Source organism: Pavona decussata, unplaced genomic scaffold, assembly GCF_977016875.1.
Source record: "Pavona decussata unplaced genomic scaffold, jaPavDecu1.1 SCAFFOLD_29, whole genome shotgun sequence".
Classification (NCBI taxonomy): domain Eukaryota; kingdom Metazoa; phylum Cnidaria; class Anthozoa; order Scleractinia; family Agariciidae; genus Pavona; species Pavona decussata.
In genome coordinates, this window is record NW_028145452.1 from 2,031,725 (window position 1) to 2,043,917 (window position 12,193).

Sequence of the window (12,193 nt, forward strand, 5' to 3'; positions counted from 1 at the left end):
AGCAACAAGTTAAAATTGCCTTTTTCTATTTTAGATAGAATCCTTATCCCCTGGTATAAGTAATATTTTCACGTTTTTATTTGAACGAAACTTGATACGCGATGTCTGGTATTTCAAGAGAAGAACCCGTAAATGAGTTTTTTTGTTTCGTGTCAGAGTGTTCTAATTACCGAAACACCACTTTCGGTTGGTATTTTTATTGAAATGCTTTTGTTACGGTTAATTGAAATTCATTTTAAATTGTCAATGGTAGGTTTAGTTGTCTAAGACTGAAATCTCTAATCTGATAATATTAAGCCTCAGCATAATACAGTGTTATCAGGAGAACACTGTGCCATGCACTGCTAACTCCTTCTGAAAAGATGCTCATTGTACCAATGTTTTTGCTTTGACAATCAAAGTTCAAACATGGGCAGGAAGGAGGAGTAGCGCAAAAAAGTGCTTCTTGTGGCACTGGCTTTACATTTCAGGTTTGCTCCCACAAAATCAAAAGTTTAATTGCGCCACCTTGAAAAACATCAGAATCACAAAATGGGCCACTCGATAGGTCTCATCTGAATTGTCCAAATTCAGTATTTCATCCACAGATTCAAAAATGATAGCCACCTTATACAGCATAATAAACAGCACCACATGTAAGTACCTTGCAATAGCCTTTTTTTAAGAATGGCCACTATTTACCGAGATTGAATGTATTATAAACCAACAAAGCAACCTCATGTCAGATATAAAACACAAAAGAGCGTCTGAATGATACTTTCAGCATGGCAAATTCCAGTTCATGGATCTTGCACTGATTTTTTTCCTTTTCTGTGTTAAAGTTCTTTTGGATCAGCTAGGACACTTTCAGGTTATGCAAAATAATGTTCTAATTTTCAAAGGTTCAATCAGAAAGTTTTGTGGCACTGAACAGTCAACAAATCCTTCACTATGTTGAAAGCAAGTATATCTACACAATGCCAATGTGAAAATAATTTGATACAAACAAAAGGCAATTCAATTCAAGTGGAAAATAAACTTAGTTTCTCTGCTTGGCTTTGTGAGCTGATCCGATTGAAAAAGAGTTTGGAATTACCTGGAGAAAGTTTTAGCCAATGCTGGAAATTTCATCCCACCTAATCAGGGTGATTAAAACTCCTGTAATTGGCATGAAATTCCAGCCCTGGCTGAAAAGTGAATTTTATAAGGCAAGCAAAGGCATTGTTATTTCAATAAACAGTCCAACTGGACTAATATTTCAAATCTGGCCAAAGTTCACTAAGTAACTATGCCCTATCTTTGGGCATTTGTGTCAAGATGAAGGCTGCGAGGAAAAAAAATCAAATATGTAGCAGTATTAAATTTATTCCTTGTATGTTGTTCTTTGAACAAAACATTGTCACTTTATACCCTTGTAAACCAAGCCATTCAAACATGCCCTGGAGGGTTTTTGCCAGACATCGGAAAGTGGGGGTGTATAAGTCACGTCCTCACATAAGGAAATTAAAAGATTATCCTAGGCATTTTCCCATGAGTGGAGCGCCCAGAGAGCCTTCTGGAATAACTTTGTTTGTTCATTTCTTCCCCTTTTGCTCATTCTAATGCATTCTTGTATTTGTGCCCAGTTTGATATAGTCTGAGTAGTTACTTCCTCACTTATTAACACTAATTTCTAAACCCAGTTGTTTGGAAGCCAATCACAGTGCTGTGTGTCATACGAGAACTTCACAAGGTGGAGTTGCCAAGACTCAGCTCCATCCGCTGCAGGGTTCTTGATTTGACAGTTGACACTTGAAGCTATCAGGAAGTAATGTTATACCCTGCTAGCAGAGGTTTCTTTCTGGCAAGTCTTTTAATAGCATGCACAGAGTGTTAAGTCTCTTTTATTTTGCCTAGTTGGCTTGCCATAGTAATGTTGTAGTTTGATGTCAAAAAGATAAGGAACAAATATGGTATGTACAGTACATGCAGCACTGTGCTGTATAGTGCTAGTATCAAACTAAAAGTTAATCCTGTATCGATTATCTAGACCAGGCTTTTTTTTTTTTTTTTTTTTTGTCTTCTACTTTGCAAGTATAAAAGCTGTGACAATGCATGGTAGTGAGACTTGGAGGACAGATACCGGTAGCCCATCCAAAGATCTTAACCTTTATCTTAATCCAAAGATGTTTCCTTTGAGGTCTGCAATGGGAAGTGTAGAAGTCATATAACACAGGAATCACATCAAGATTTCAAAATGGAAGCCATGTTGGATACTCCATCTAGGATTTTTTGATTTCTGCAAAACCTTAAAAGGCCACCAAAATCAACCAAAAACTAATCAAAATGAAAAGAAATACGAGGAAAGGATGTAAAAACATGAAATTTACTGTAAGAAAGTTTTTGTACCTTAAAAGACAGGATCTTCCTAGATCTACAAATTCAGTGAACCCTTACTTGCCATACCTGAAAAAGTAATAATAATAACAAAGTTTTGTGTTGTTTGTGAGCTGTAAAAGAGCTGTTCAAAGTTGACATGGGGAGAATTCTTTTCTAAATCTGCTGTTGGTGATAATCTTAAGCTGCAGGTGAAGAAAAGTGGGAAAGAGTAATTTAACCGTTGAAAAAAGTTGTCATTAATACAACTAACTCCACTAATCAAGTATTAACGTAATCGTACTATAAACACCGTACCCTAGGCTATAGTTAGCTGACCCTGCTAATTATACGTTCATTCATCTGTGGCGCTCTTTTGCTGGCTTCAGGCCAGCTGTACTGCGTGAGTCAACAAAGTTCCCCATTCCTGTCAGTTTTTGTGGATCTACATTTAACTCTTCCTGCTTTTTGCTTTTGTTTTTTTTCCTTTTCTGTGAGATTATGCCTTGTCGTTTCAGCTTTTATCTCCTGTCCTTCTTACATGATCTCATCTTAGTGAAGTAATATATCAAACAGGAGGAAGAGTGTTTCATCAGATATCCAAACACTGAGAAGTAGGTTGAAAAAACTAGGCGCAGCGGAGTTTTTTTAAACGACCTGGAGGTGTTTGGATATCTGATGAAACACACTTTCAAGTGTTTGATATGGCTTCTCAAATGATCAATAATTCTTGGAGAAATGCAAGGCTGAAGTTGGCAAAATTTTATGGTAATTAGGATCACATATCCAGACCACGGTCACGGTAGTGATTTTCTTTGTTTTCACTTGATGAATTATTAATGAGTTTGAGAAGCTTGGCAGAAAGAAACAAAACCTCATGAAGACATCGTAAAGGGGTTGATTATCCCTTTAACTGTAACTATAATAGTTGTTGTTATTTTATCAGCTGAGTTGGTAAGCTTGATTGGCAGATGTAAAGAGTAAAGAGTAAGTTAAAAGCAGATGTTTGGAGTGCTAGCCCCTCGTTAAGTAAGAGCAATTTATTATTAATTAATGGAAAGACTGGTAAATTGAAAATGGGAATAAAAAGAAAAAAATAGTTATAATAATAACTATTGTCATGTTTGTACACATTTTTTCAAGAAGACAAATGTGAATCTAATTTTTGCGTAGGTGCGATTTCAAATCTTACTCTTATCTTATTAATTTATTATAACTTGTCTACCGCTATAACAAAATTCTCGTATCTGAGCATTAATAAGACAGTGTACACGTCTTACTTAAGCACTATGTTATTGGACAGGACACACCATTGCATGCGCTGTAATAAGACAGTTACACTCACTTGACGAGGGTCCTTTTCCCGGGTATTTCTACATTCTCCAAAACGTCTCACTATAACCTTTTTTAATTTGTCACAGCCATTAATTTTGTTCTCGGAAATTGTAATAGTTATGATTAATTGGTAACAGGACCTCATGCTCTCCAATCCAGTCTGTAATCACACTTGCGATGATACATAATCAGCGGGAGTCCGATTTTATTAATCACTCGTATGATCACAGACGGAATTGGACTCCACTCAGTCCTATTACCATAATTATTAATCGGCTTTTGTTTAAAAATACGGTAGGTTCAATTAATTTGTGGAATCTAATGTTGATAGCTAAGATAAAGATTGTGGTATTACCCAAACATAAATAAATCAGCTTTAAAGGCTCCTGTGGTGTAATTAATTAATATGAAGAATACATGATCTGTTGAATGTAAAAGATGATCGAGACGTAGGGAGAAGGCTGTTTAATTTGCAAGCATGAGATTGGTTTATTAATTTTTTTTTGCATGAAGTAGACATTCTGAGTACATAAAAAGTGAACGAAGTGCTATATAAAACAACTGAGCTTAAAAAGGAGGCCAAAATTTAAAATGACTGCATGGCTACTATCAAGATCAGTCTTAATTAAGTGAGAAACCAGATGTAGAGTTGCTTTGAGTTTGTTTTGAACGCGACGGACCATGGTCGACAAGTCTGAAGTAACTTTCACTTTCAGGGACAAAAATCCTGAGCGGTCCCTTTCTGTAGTACTGGTTAATACGATATATTATGCTGTACAAGGTGATTCTAACTTTTCCATCTGTGAATAAGATTCTAAAGTGTGACCATTCAAATGAAAGCTACTGAGCAGTACTTTCCTGTGGTGCTGTTTATGATGCTGTACAAGGTGGTTCTAACTTTTGAGTCTGTGGATGAAATCCTAAAGTGTGACCATTCAAATGAAAGCTGCTGAGCAGTACTTTCCTGTGGTGCTGTTTATTATGCTGTACAAGGTGGTTCTAACTTTTGAGTCTGTGGATGAAATCCTAAATAAATGTGACCATTCAAGTGAAAACTACCAAACAGAACTTTCCGGTGGTGCTGAACACATAAACATCATACCAATTGGGTCAAACTATGTTGACATTCTTCAGAGTAATTAACTTATACCTCCCAATCTGTGTATGAAATCAGAATGTATGGCTATTCAAATGAAAGCCGTAATGCTGTTTATTATTTTTACTTGGACCAAAGGTGACCCTTTTAAATGCCAGAGCTCAAAGAACATTGTTTTCAAGTAAATATGCTTATGTTTTAAGGCTGGTGAATAAAAGGTGAAGGAATTTTGTCAGTCACTGACACAGATCAATAGACATACTTGGAAAAAGAAAGACTGAGTTCTCAAACATAAGTTGAACCTACAACCTTCCCATTACTACTGGTACGTGTAGTTCGGATGCTCAACCACCGAGCTATAGGAGACTCAAGGGAGCTAGGCCATTAAAGTGGGAAGATCCTGTATGCTTCTAGGATTTGAATGTCAATGAGTGCAATTATGCAAAGGATATGTGATCTAATTTTTAAACCTGGTGGATAAATGAGGTTCGGTATTTTTTCAGGTAGGGACACAGGCATACTAGAAAAAAAAGCTGAGTTCTTGCAACGGGAGTCAGGCCTGTGACCTTCCTTTTTCCAAGTATAGCTCTATCATGGACTGAAAAAAAGATACCTCTATCAAATACAGTCAACTCTCTCGTAAGCAACCAGCCTTGGGGCACGACAAAGTGGTCGCTTACAGGAGGTGGTCGCTTACGGGAAAGATCAACAAAATAAGTCTAATACTGGATTGATTAATTAATTATATAAAAATATTGCCTTATCAGCTAAAATTAGGCAAATAGTTACATTTTCTATGGAGACAATGACATTTCCATTCCATGGCTTAAGGACAAGATTGAAAGCACTGGCATATTTCACATTGAATAGCGCCTGAACAATCTATTCATTCTTCTGATGAAACTTTGTATAACATTTTGGAACAGATCACTGGAACAATTGCCATTTACCTACGGATCTAATTATAGCCATCTTCACTGTCTGTAAACTGTTATTATCTATCATCAGTCTGGGGTAACGTCATTAAAAATTGAACTTTTGTCACTTCTGAGGAAAGATTTACTAATGATCACATGTGATTATGTTGGGTGGTCAATTACGGGAAGCAGAAAATAAAAGAATATCCTTCCGTAATATCTGGCCTAAAAAGTGGTGGTGGGCCCTTAAGAAATTTGAGTGGTGGTCGTTGCCAAGAGAGCTCTTGAAACAGTACTTAACTGAGAAACAAAACGGTTGTTTACGAAGTGATGGCTCACAAGAGGTGGTCACTAACGAGAAGTGGCCGCTATGAGAGAGTTGACTGATTGTATAATTATGTCTCAAAAGTCATGGTATATAAAGGAGCAGTACACGTCACCTATTTTTAGTGTCACATATATAATTATCTACATATTGATGGAAACATTGAAATAATGGTTCAGTTTTGTTAAGAATAACTCTCCTGATGCAGAGAAATTATTGTTAATAACTAGTAATAATCAAAGATGAAGGAGTGCATTTAATGATCTCAATTCCAGGCTCTCTCTCTCCTTTGCCAAGTCGGTGATGATGTCATCTGCCCCTGCAAAATCTGCTGGGGATGCCAGATACGAGTCCCAAGATCCATTCATTCATGGCAATCAACGTTGTCCCATATAATCTCAACTCCAATCTGTATTAGGAGTGCGTTCTTACTGTATGTTGAACGCAATTATCTCTGGCGGAAGATGGCTAGGTTGCAAATGGATTGCAACTTGAAAACATTGGCCAATGTTTTCAAGTTCTTCCTCTGTAGTATAGAGAAATCGCTTAAAACCGAATTATAGTTTGTTCTTCCTCGGAGAAATCCCTAAATATTTTTCTCCCAGACTGTGTGCATTCATTCCTGACCTCTGAATACATTAAATACAGTCAACTCTCTCATAGCGACCACTTTTCGTAAGCAACCACCTCTCATAAGCAACCACTTTGTAAACAACTGTTTTATTTCTCAATTAAATACTGTTTCATGAGCTCTCTTGTAAGTGACCACCACTCAAATTTCTTGAAGAACCTGGATCACTTTTTAGGCCAGAAATTTGATTCTTTTGTTTTCTTTTTCCGGTAAGCAACCACCCAACATAATCACGTGTGATTGTTACTAAATGATTAATCAGAAGTGACAAAAGTTCAATTTTTAATGACGTTACCCCAGACTGCTGATAGATAATAACAGTTTATAGACAGTGAAGTTGGCTATAATTAGATCTGTAGGTAAACAGGAATTGTTCCAGTGATCTGTTCCAAAATGTTATTAATACGAAGTTTCGTCAGAAGAATGAATAGATTGTTCAGGCGCTATTCAACGTGAAATATGCCAGTGCTTTCAATCTTGTCCTTAAGCCATGGAATAGAAATGTCGTTGTCTCCATAGAAAATGTAACAACAGCGTATTTGCCTAATTTTAGCTGATAAGGTAAATGGTTATGTAATAGGCCTTATCACGGTTTTCAACGCCATTTCGACCAGTAGGCAAACAGGCTCGAAATAACAGTGTTTGTGTGGAAATCCGATGTCAAATAATTTTCATGAAACATCGCTTCTGAAAAATTCATGAATTGGAAATTTTTGGCACTAGTAAAAGGATTTTAAGGAAAAATGTGGAGGGATGTAGCTGTGCCAGAAAGCCTCCAGTCGTGTTTTGAACTGTCCATACATTTCCCTGTATTTTTTTCCCGCGAGCTATTTTTAGAGCAGTTCACGGCTGGTTCGCTAACAGACAAATGTATGGAAAGTTCAAAACACGACTGGACGCTTTCTGGCACAGCTACATCCCTCCAATTTTTTTCTTAAAATCCTTTTTCTATTGCCAAAAGTTTCCAATTCATGAATTTTTCAGAAGCAATGTTTTATGAAAATTATTTGACATCGGAGTTCCATACAAACACTGTTATTTCGAGCCTGTTTGCCTACTCGTCAAAATGGCGTCGAAAACCGTGATAAGGCCTATTAATTAATCAATCCAGTATTAGGCTTATTTTGTTGATCTTTCCCGTAAGTGACCACCTCCCATAAGGGTGGTCGCTTACGAGAGAGTCGACTGTACTAATAAATTCTTGTTACGAGGTCGAGAAATTAGAGCAAAACGTAGCTTTCAACCGTATCTCACAGTCTTATGAGGGAAATGGCTGAATTGTTGACAAGAATTTATTATTATTTTTCTCCCAGGTTTTCTAAGAAAAATTTCAAATTAGAGAAAACTTACTTTGTCCAATATTTGAGCAGTTTTGAACTGTAACATACAACAGAATCTCTGTGGCTGTGCCTCTTTAAAGGAATTTAGTATGAAGGTTAATTGGATTTCCAGAAGAGTTTGGGTGGCGTGGTGAGGGAAGCAAGGTTCCAGATCAAAAAATCTTCCATTGGGAGATGGGTATGGATATTTTCTAGAAAACCACAATTATTGAAATAGCTGACTGTATCGATCACTACTTACTGCATGGATGATATGCTAGACTATCACACAGTTATTGAGTGATTACTTCCTGGCACCCATAATTTTGCAACCTGTGTAAAGTTTAGTTGGTAACTTAAAGAATAGTGGCACCAACAAAACCGTCACTTGAAAATGCAAATTCACATCACTTCAACGGCTGTGATTATACCAACTCACTAAAATTGTATAATGTGGACAAACTATCCAGCAGCTAAATTGGTACATGTAGTACATTGAGATTGAAGTAGCAATTCACTGTTGTCTGATTGTATTCTCCACAAACCTTGAATTTGGTCAGTTCATATTGTTGTTTTGCTGAGAATGGAAAACAAAAATTAATTAATATACCAAAAGCAAGGCTGTTGCCTATAATAAGAAAATTTCAAGGAGCCCACGAGGCCAAAAGCTAAGAAGTTAGGGTCCCAACATATGAAGTGTTAAATAAATGTAAATATATGAAACATATATTAGGTGCTGCTGCCAAAAAATGTAGGTGCCCAGAGCATTTTCTTGGGTGCTTCAGGCTACCAGGTTCCTGTCAGGCAACAACCTTTGCAAAAGTTACAGCGCATGTGTTGAATGGCTAATTTGTTGTGTTGTGGGGTTCTGGTTACTGACTTTTGCCATTGTCATTCCCTATTGACTGGTGATTTGGCTGGGATCAGAATATTTTGGAACTGGTGACTTCTGCCTAACCACTTGATTGCACATGTTGCTTTTTAATTAAATAATATTAGTATCTATACTCAGTCAGATTAGATAGGCCATGGATCTTACCAGGTTTTTAAGGGGTTTATCTCGAGAGCTACTTACACAGTTCAAGCAGGATGTTCACAGGCAAACCCTCCAATATACATGTAAATGCATGCAATAATATTGTGTCAGAGAAAATCTGGAGAATTGAGCCATCAGCACTAATCTCCATTTCAACAATTTTATATATAAACATTTGGTGAAGAGGAGTGAACAGATCTTTGATAATAAGATTAATGGAGTCTTACTGAATTCCATGCATGAAGGAGGAATTAATAGAGCCTTGTTTTAGAATGATGAAAATTGATTTCAAAAGATTAGCCTCTCAAGAATAAAGCAATTATAAGAATTCATTAAAAACTAAGCTATTTTGGATTTGGCATGTATGATGAACTAATCTTAAGTCAGTTAAAATTTTTTAAGTGAAATGCATGTGTGTGCATGTATACATGTATTTCAAATATTATTAAGTAATTTAAATTTGTGTGGTTTTTTTTTTCTATGTGTTTCAATTTGTGCAGTTTCACACTCTGTAAACTCTCTGGGATCCATAAAATCATTTAGTTCACATGATTTTGTTGACTAGACTGTTAAGCTGAAGCTTTGATCTCATGTTACAAGAGTCCTTAATATTCTGAATGGAAAGGTTGTGCAGCTAAAGTGAAAATGAAAGGTGAAATTTCTGGCATACAGTTACAATCAGTGTGGTGTAGCATACGACAGGAAACAGTGGAAAAAGCTCGTGGTCGACTGCATGCAACAGCTGAGCAAGTGGTGTACTTTAATTACGACTGATAATTATTTATAGACAGACGTCATCTCTTTAGATCAAGACAGTGAAGGTGTCCATTACATGGGCACAATACATGCCAGATGTTTCTATTTCAGTAAGTATGTAGGTATGCCTCAGTTGTGAAATTTAGCTGTGTGAAAGACTAAGCTTTTCCACTTCTGAAAGTTGTACATAGATTTCATATTGAAAAAACAAAAACAACAACAGCAGTAACATTGCTGTATGGAAAAACAGGAAAGGGTTTGATTAAGGCTTATTATAAGTGTTTTTTTTGGCTTCAATTTTGGTCATCCTATCTCATCTAAATCTTAAGATATTGCACTATATCTTTGGTCAGTCAATGTCAAATGCCTGTCTTCCTGTGGTGCTGTTTATTATGCTGTATTAAACAAGCTGGTTCTAATGTTCTGAGTCTGGATGAAATCCTAAAGTGTGACCATTCAAATGAAAGCTACTGAGCAGTACTTTCCTGTGGTACTGGTTATTATGCTGTACAAGGTGGCTCTAACTTTGAACCCATGGATTGGTGAGAATCTTAAAGCTTGATCATTCAAATAAAAACCATAATATCGTAAACAGTGTGCATACAAGATCAGGTTGTAGCTGAAGTCTGTGGGTGAAATCCTAGTTGCTCAGTCAATGTAATGAAATCCTGATACTCTAATCCTGAAGAAAAAATCAAAAACTTAAACATCCAAATTGAATACTTTTTCTTTAGGTGGCCTTCTCTTTTTATCAGGTTTTCACATGTGCTGACATTTGGTAACAAACAACAGATAGCATCGACTTACAGTTAGCATAAACATGGCTCTTAATAACAACAAAAGTTAATGGCATGAAACAAGAAACCATGAAAATTGCACTTAAAAATTTATCCAGACTTCACAATCATTTCAATGACCTCTGATCTTAAATGTTTTCTACCATCTTGTCTGCAATTTTCAACCAAAAATAAACCATTTTTGCATGGTCAAAGGTCTCCTACACAAAAACCTTTCAGGCTGGTTATGCCAAGGAGAATCCATGACTTTCCATGCACATTTCTAAGCCAAAATACCTCAGTAGGAATAAAACCTTCAGGAGTTTAAAAACAACATCATTTATCACGTTTGACAATTATTTCCTGTTGATGGATTTTTGTCCATCTGTTGATGTTCCAATTTCTCTCTTTTTCTTAATTAATCCACTCTAAACAGATTCTTTCTTCAAGTGATGTCCTTGGCTTGTTCGTGTATTAACAAGAGTCATCCATTATTCCCTTTGGATAGATTTTTGTTTGTCACATGTATTGAAAGACGTTCTCAATTCTTAGTGAAAGCTTTCATTTAATCCTATTTAAGAAAATACCTTTGGAAAAATCATGTCCCATACGGGCAGGTTCCTGAAACAACATTGTTTATCACTTTTGATAATTCTGGTGTTTGTTTCTCCTATCTGTTGTTAATTAGTCCTTTCTAAGTAACATCTTACAGTTTTAGTGTCACAAAACAAAATAATATTGAGCACCATTGTCACCCTTCCAGAGATATCCTTTGGATTGTAATATCTTTTAATATTACAAACATTGTTTCAAACCTATAATCAAAGAGTAAAGTCCATATTCACCAATTTTCGAAACCAATTTCTTTTCTGAGAGAACTATCAACACCCATTCACAATCATTAACACCCTTGTTATGCCTGGGCCTAGTTTTTTAAAGGATTAACCTAATCCGGGGTTAAAGTGAACTTTGATTTCAGTGAAGATTTTCCTAAAGATTTTTGCCCCAGTTTTGACTCACACATTCAATTTTGAAGCGAGCTAAAAACCTTGGTTAAGTAAACATTGATTGGTATCAGTTGGCTGTAAAAACTGGGCGATGGTGTCAATCTTGGTTTGAAGTCTTTTTTTAAATATCATTGAATAAAACTCCAAGTTATGACCATTCAAATGAAAGCTACTGTGGTACTGTCTACCAGGCTCTTCAAGGTGGTTCTGACTTTTGAGTCTGTGGACAAAATCCTGAAATGTGACCATTCAAATGAAAGCTACAGTGTATTGAACACCACTTTGCTGTGGTGCTGTTTATTATGCTGAGCAAGGTCATTCTAACTTTGGCATCTTTAGATGGTTGACCATTCCGATTAAGAAAACCCTTGCAAGCCACTTGTAAGTCAGATACAACACAGGAATGAATTCAATCTGTACTCTACAAATGCATTGCTAGAACCAGAACCTGGCAGTTGACAACTAATAATCAAAACCTGTGGACAATCTGATGCTTTAAAGCAATAAAAAAATAACAATTCGCCCCCTATTTTTTTTCAACAGATTGGAACGCATTGTTTCTCTACAAAAAAGAGAACTTCTGAGTCGTGATGCTTCAAAGAAAAGTCCTTCCCTCTCCAATGGATCAAACAGATCATATAGGAGGGCAACTGAAACTAAG

General features: G+C 36.3%; 1 protein-coding gene across 1 annotated transcript in view; it reads left to right on the forward strand.

The window, feature by feature from the left end:
- The window catches only part of LOC146484904 (uncharacterized), a 92,533-nt gene that overhangs the window by 59,342 nt on the left and 20,998 nt on the right, over positions 1-12,193 (forward strand). Inside the window, exon 4 of the mRNA XM_085104379.1 lies at positions 12,076-12,193. Within this exon, the coding sequence (XP_084960505.1) occupies positions 12,076-12,193 (118 nt within the window). The remainder of the gene's footprint in view (positions 1-12,075) is intronic.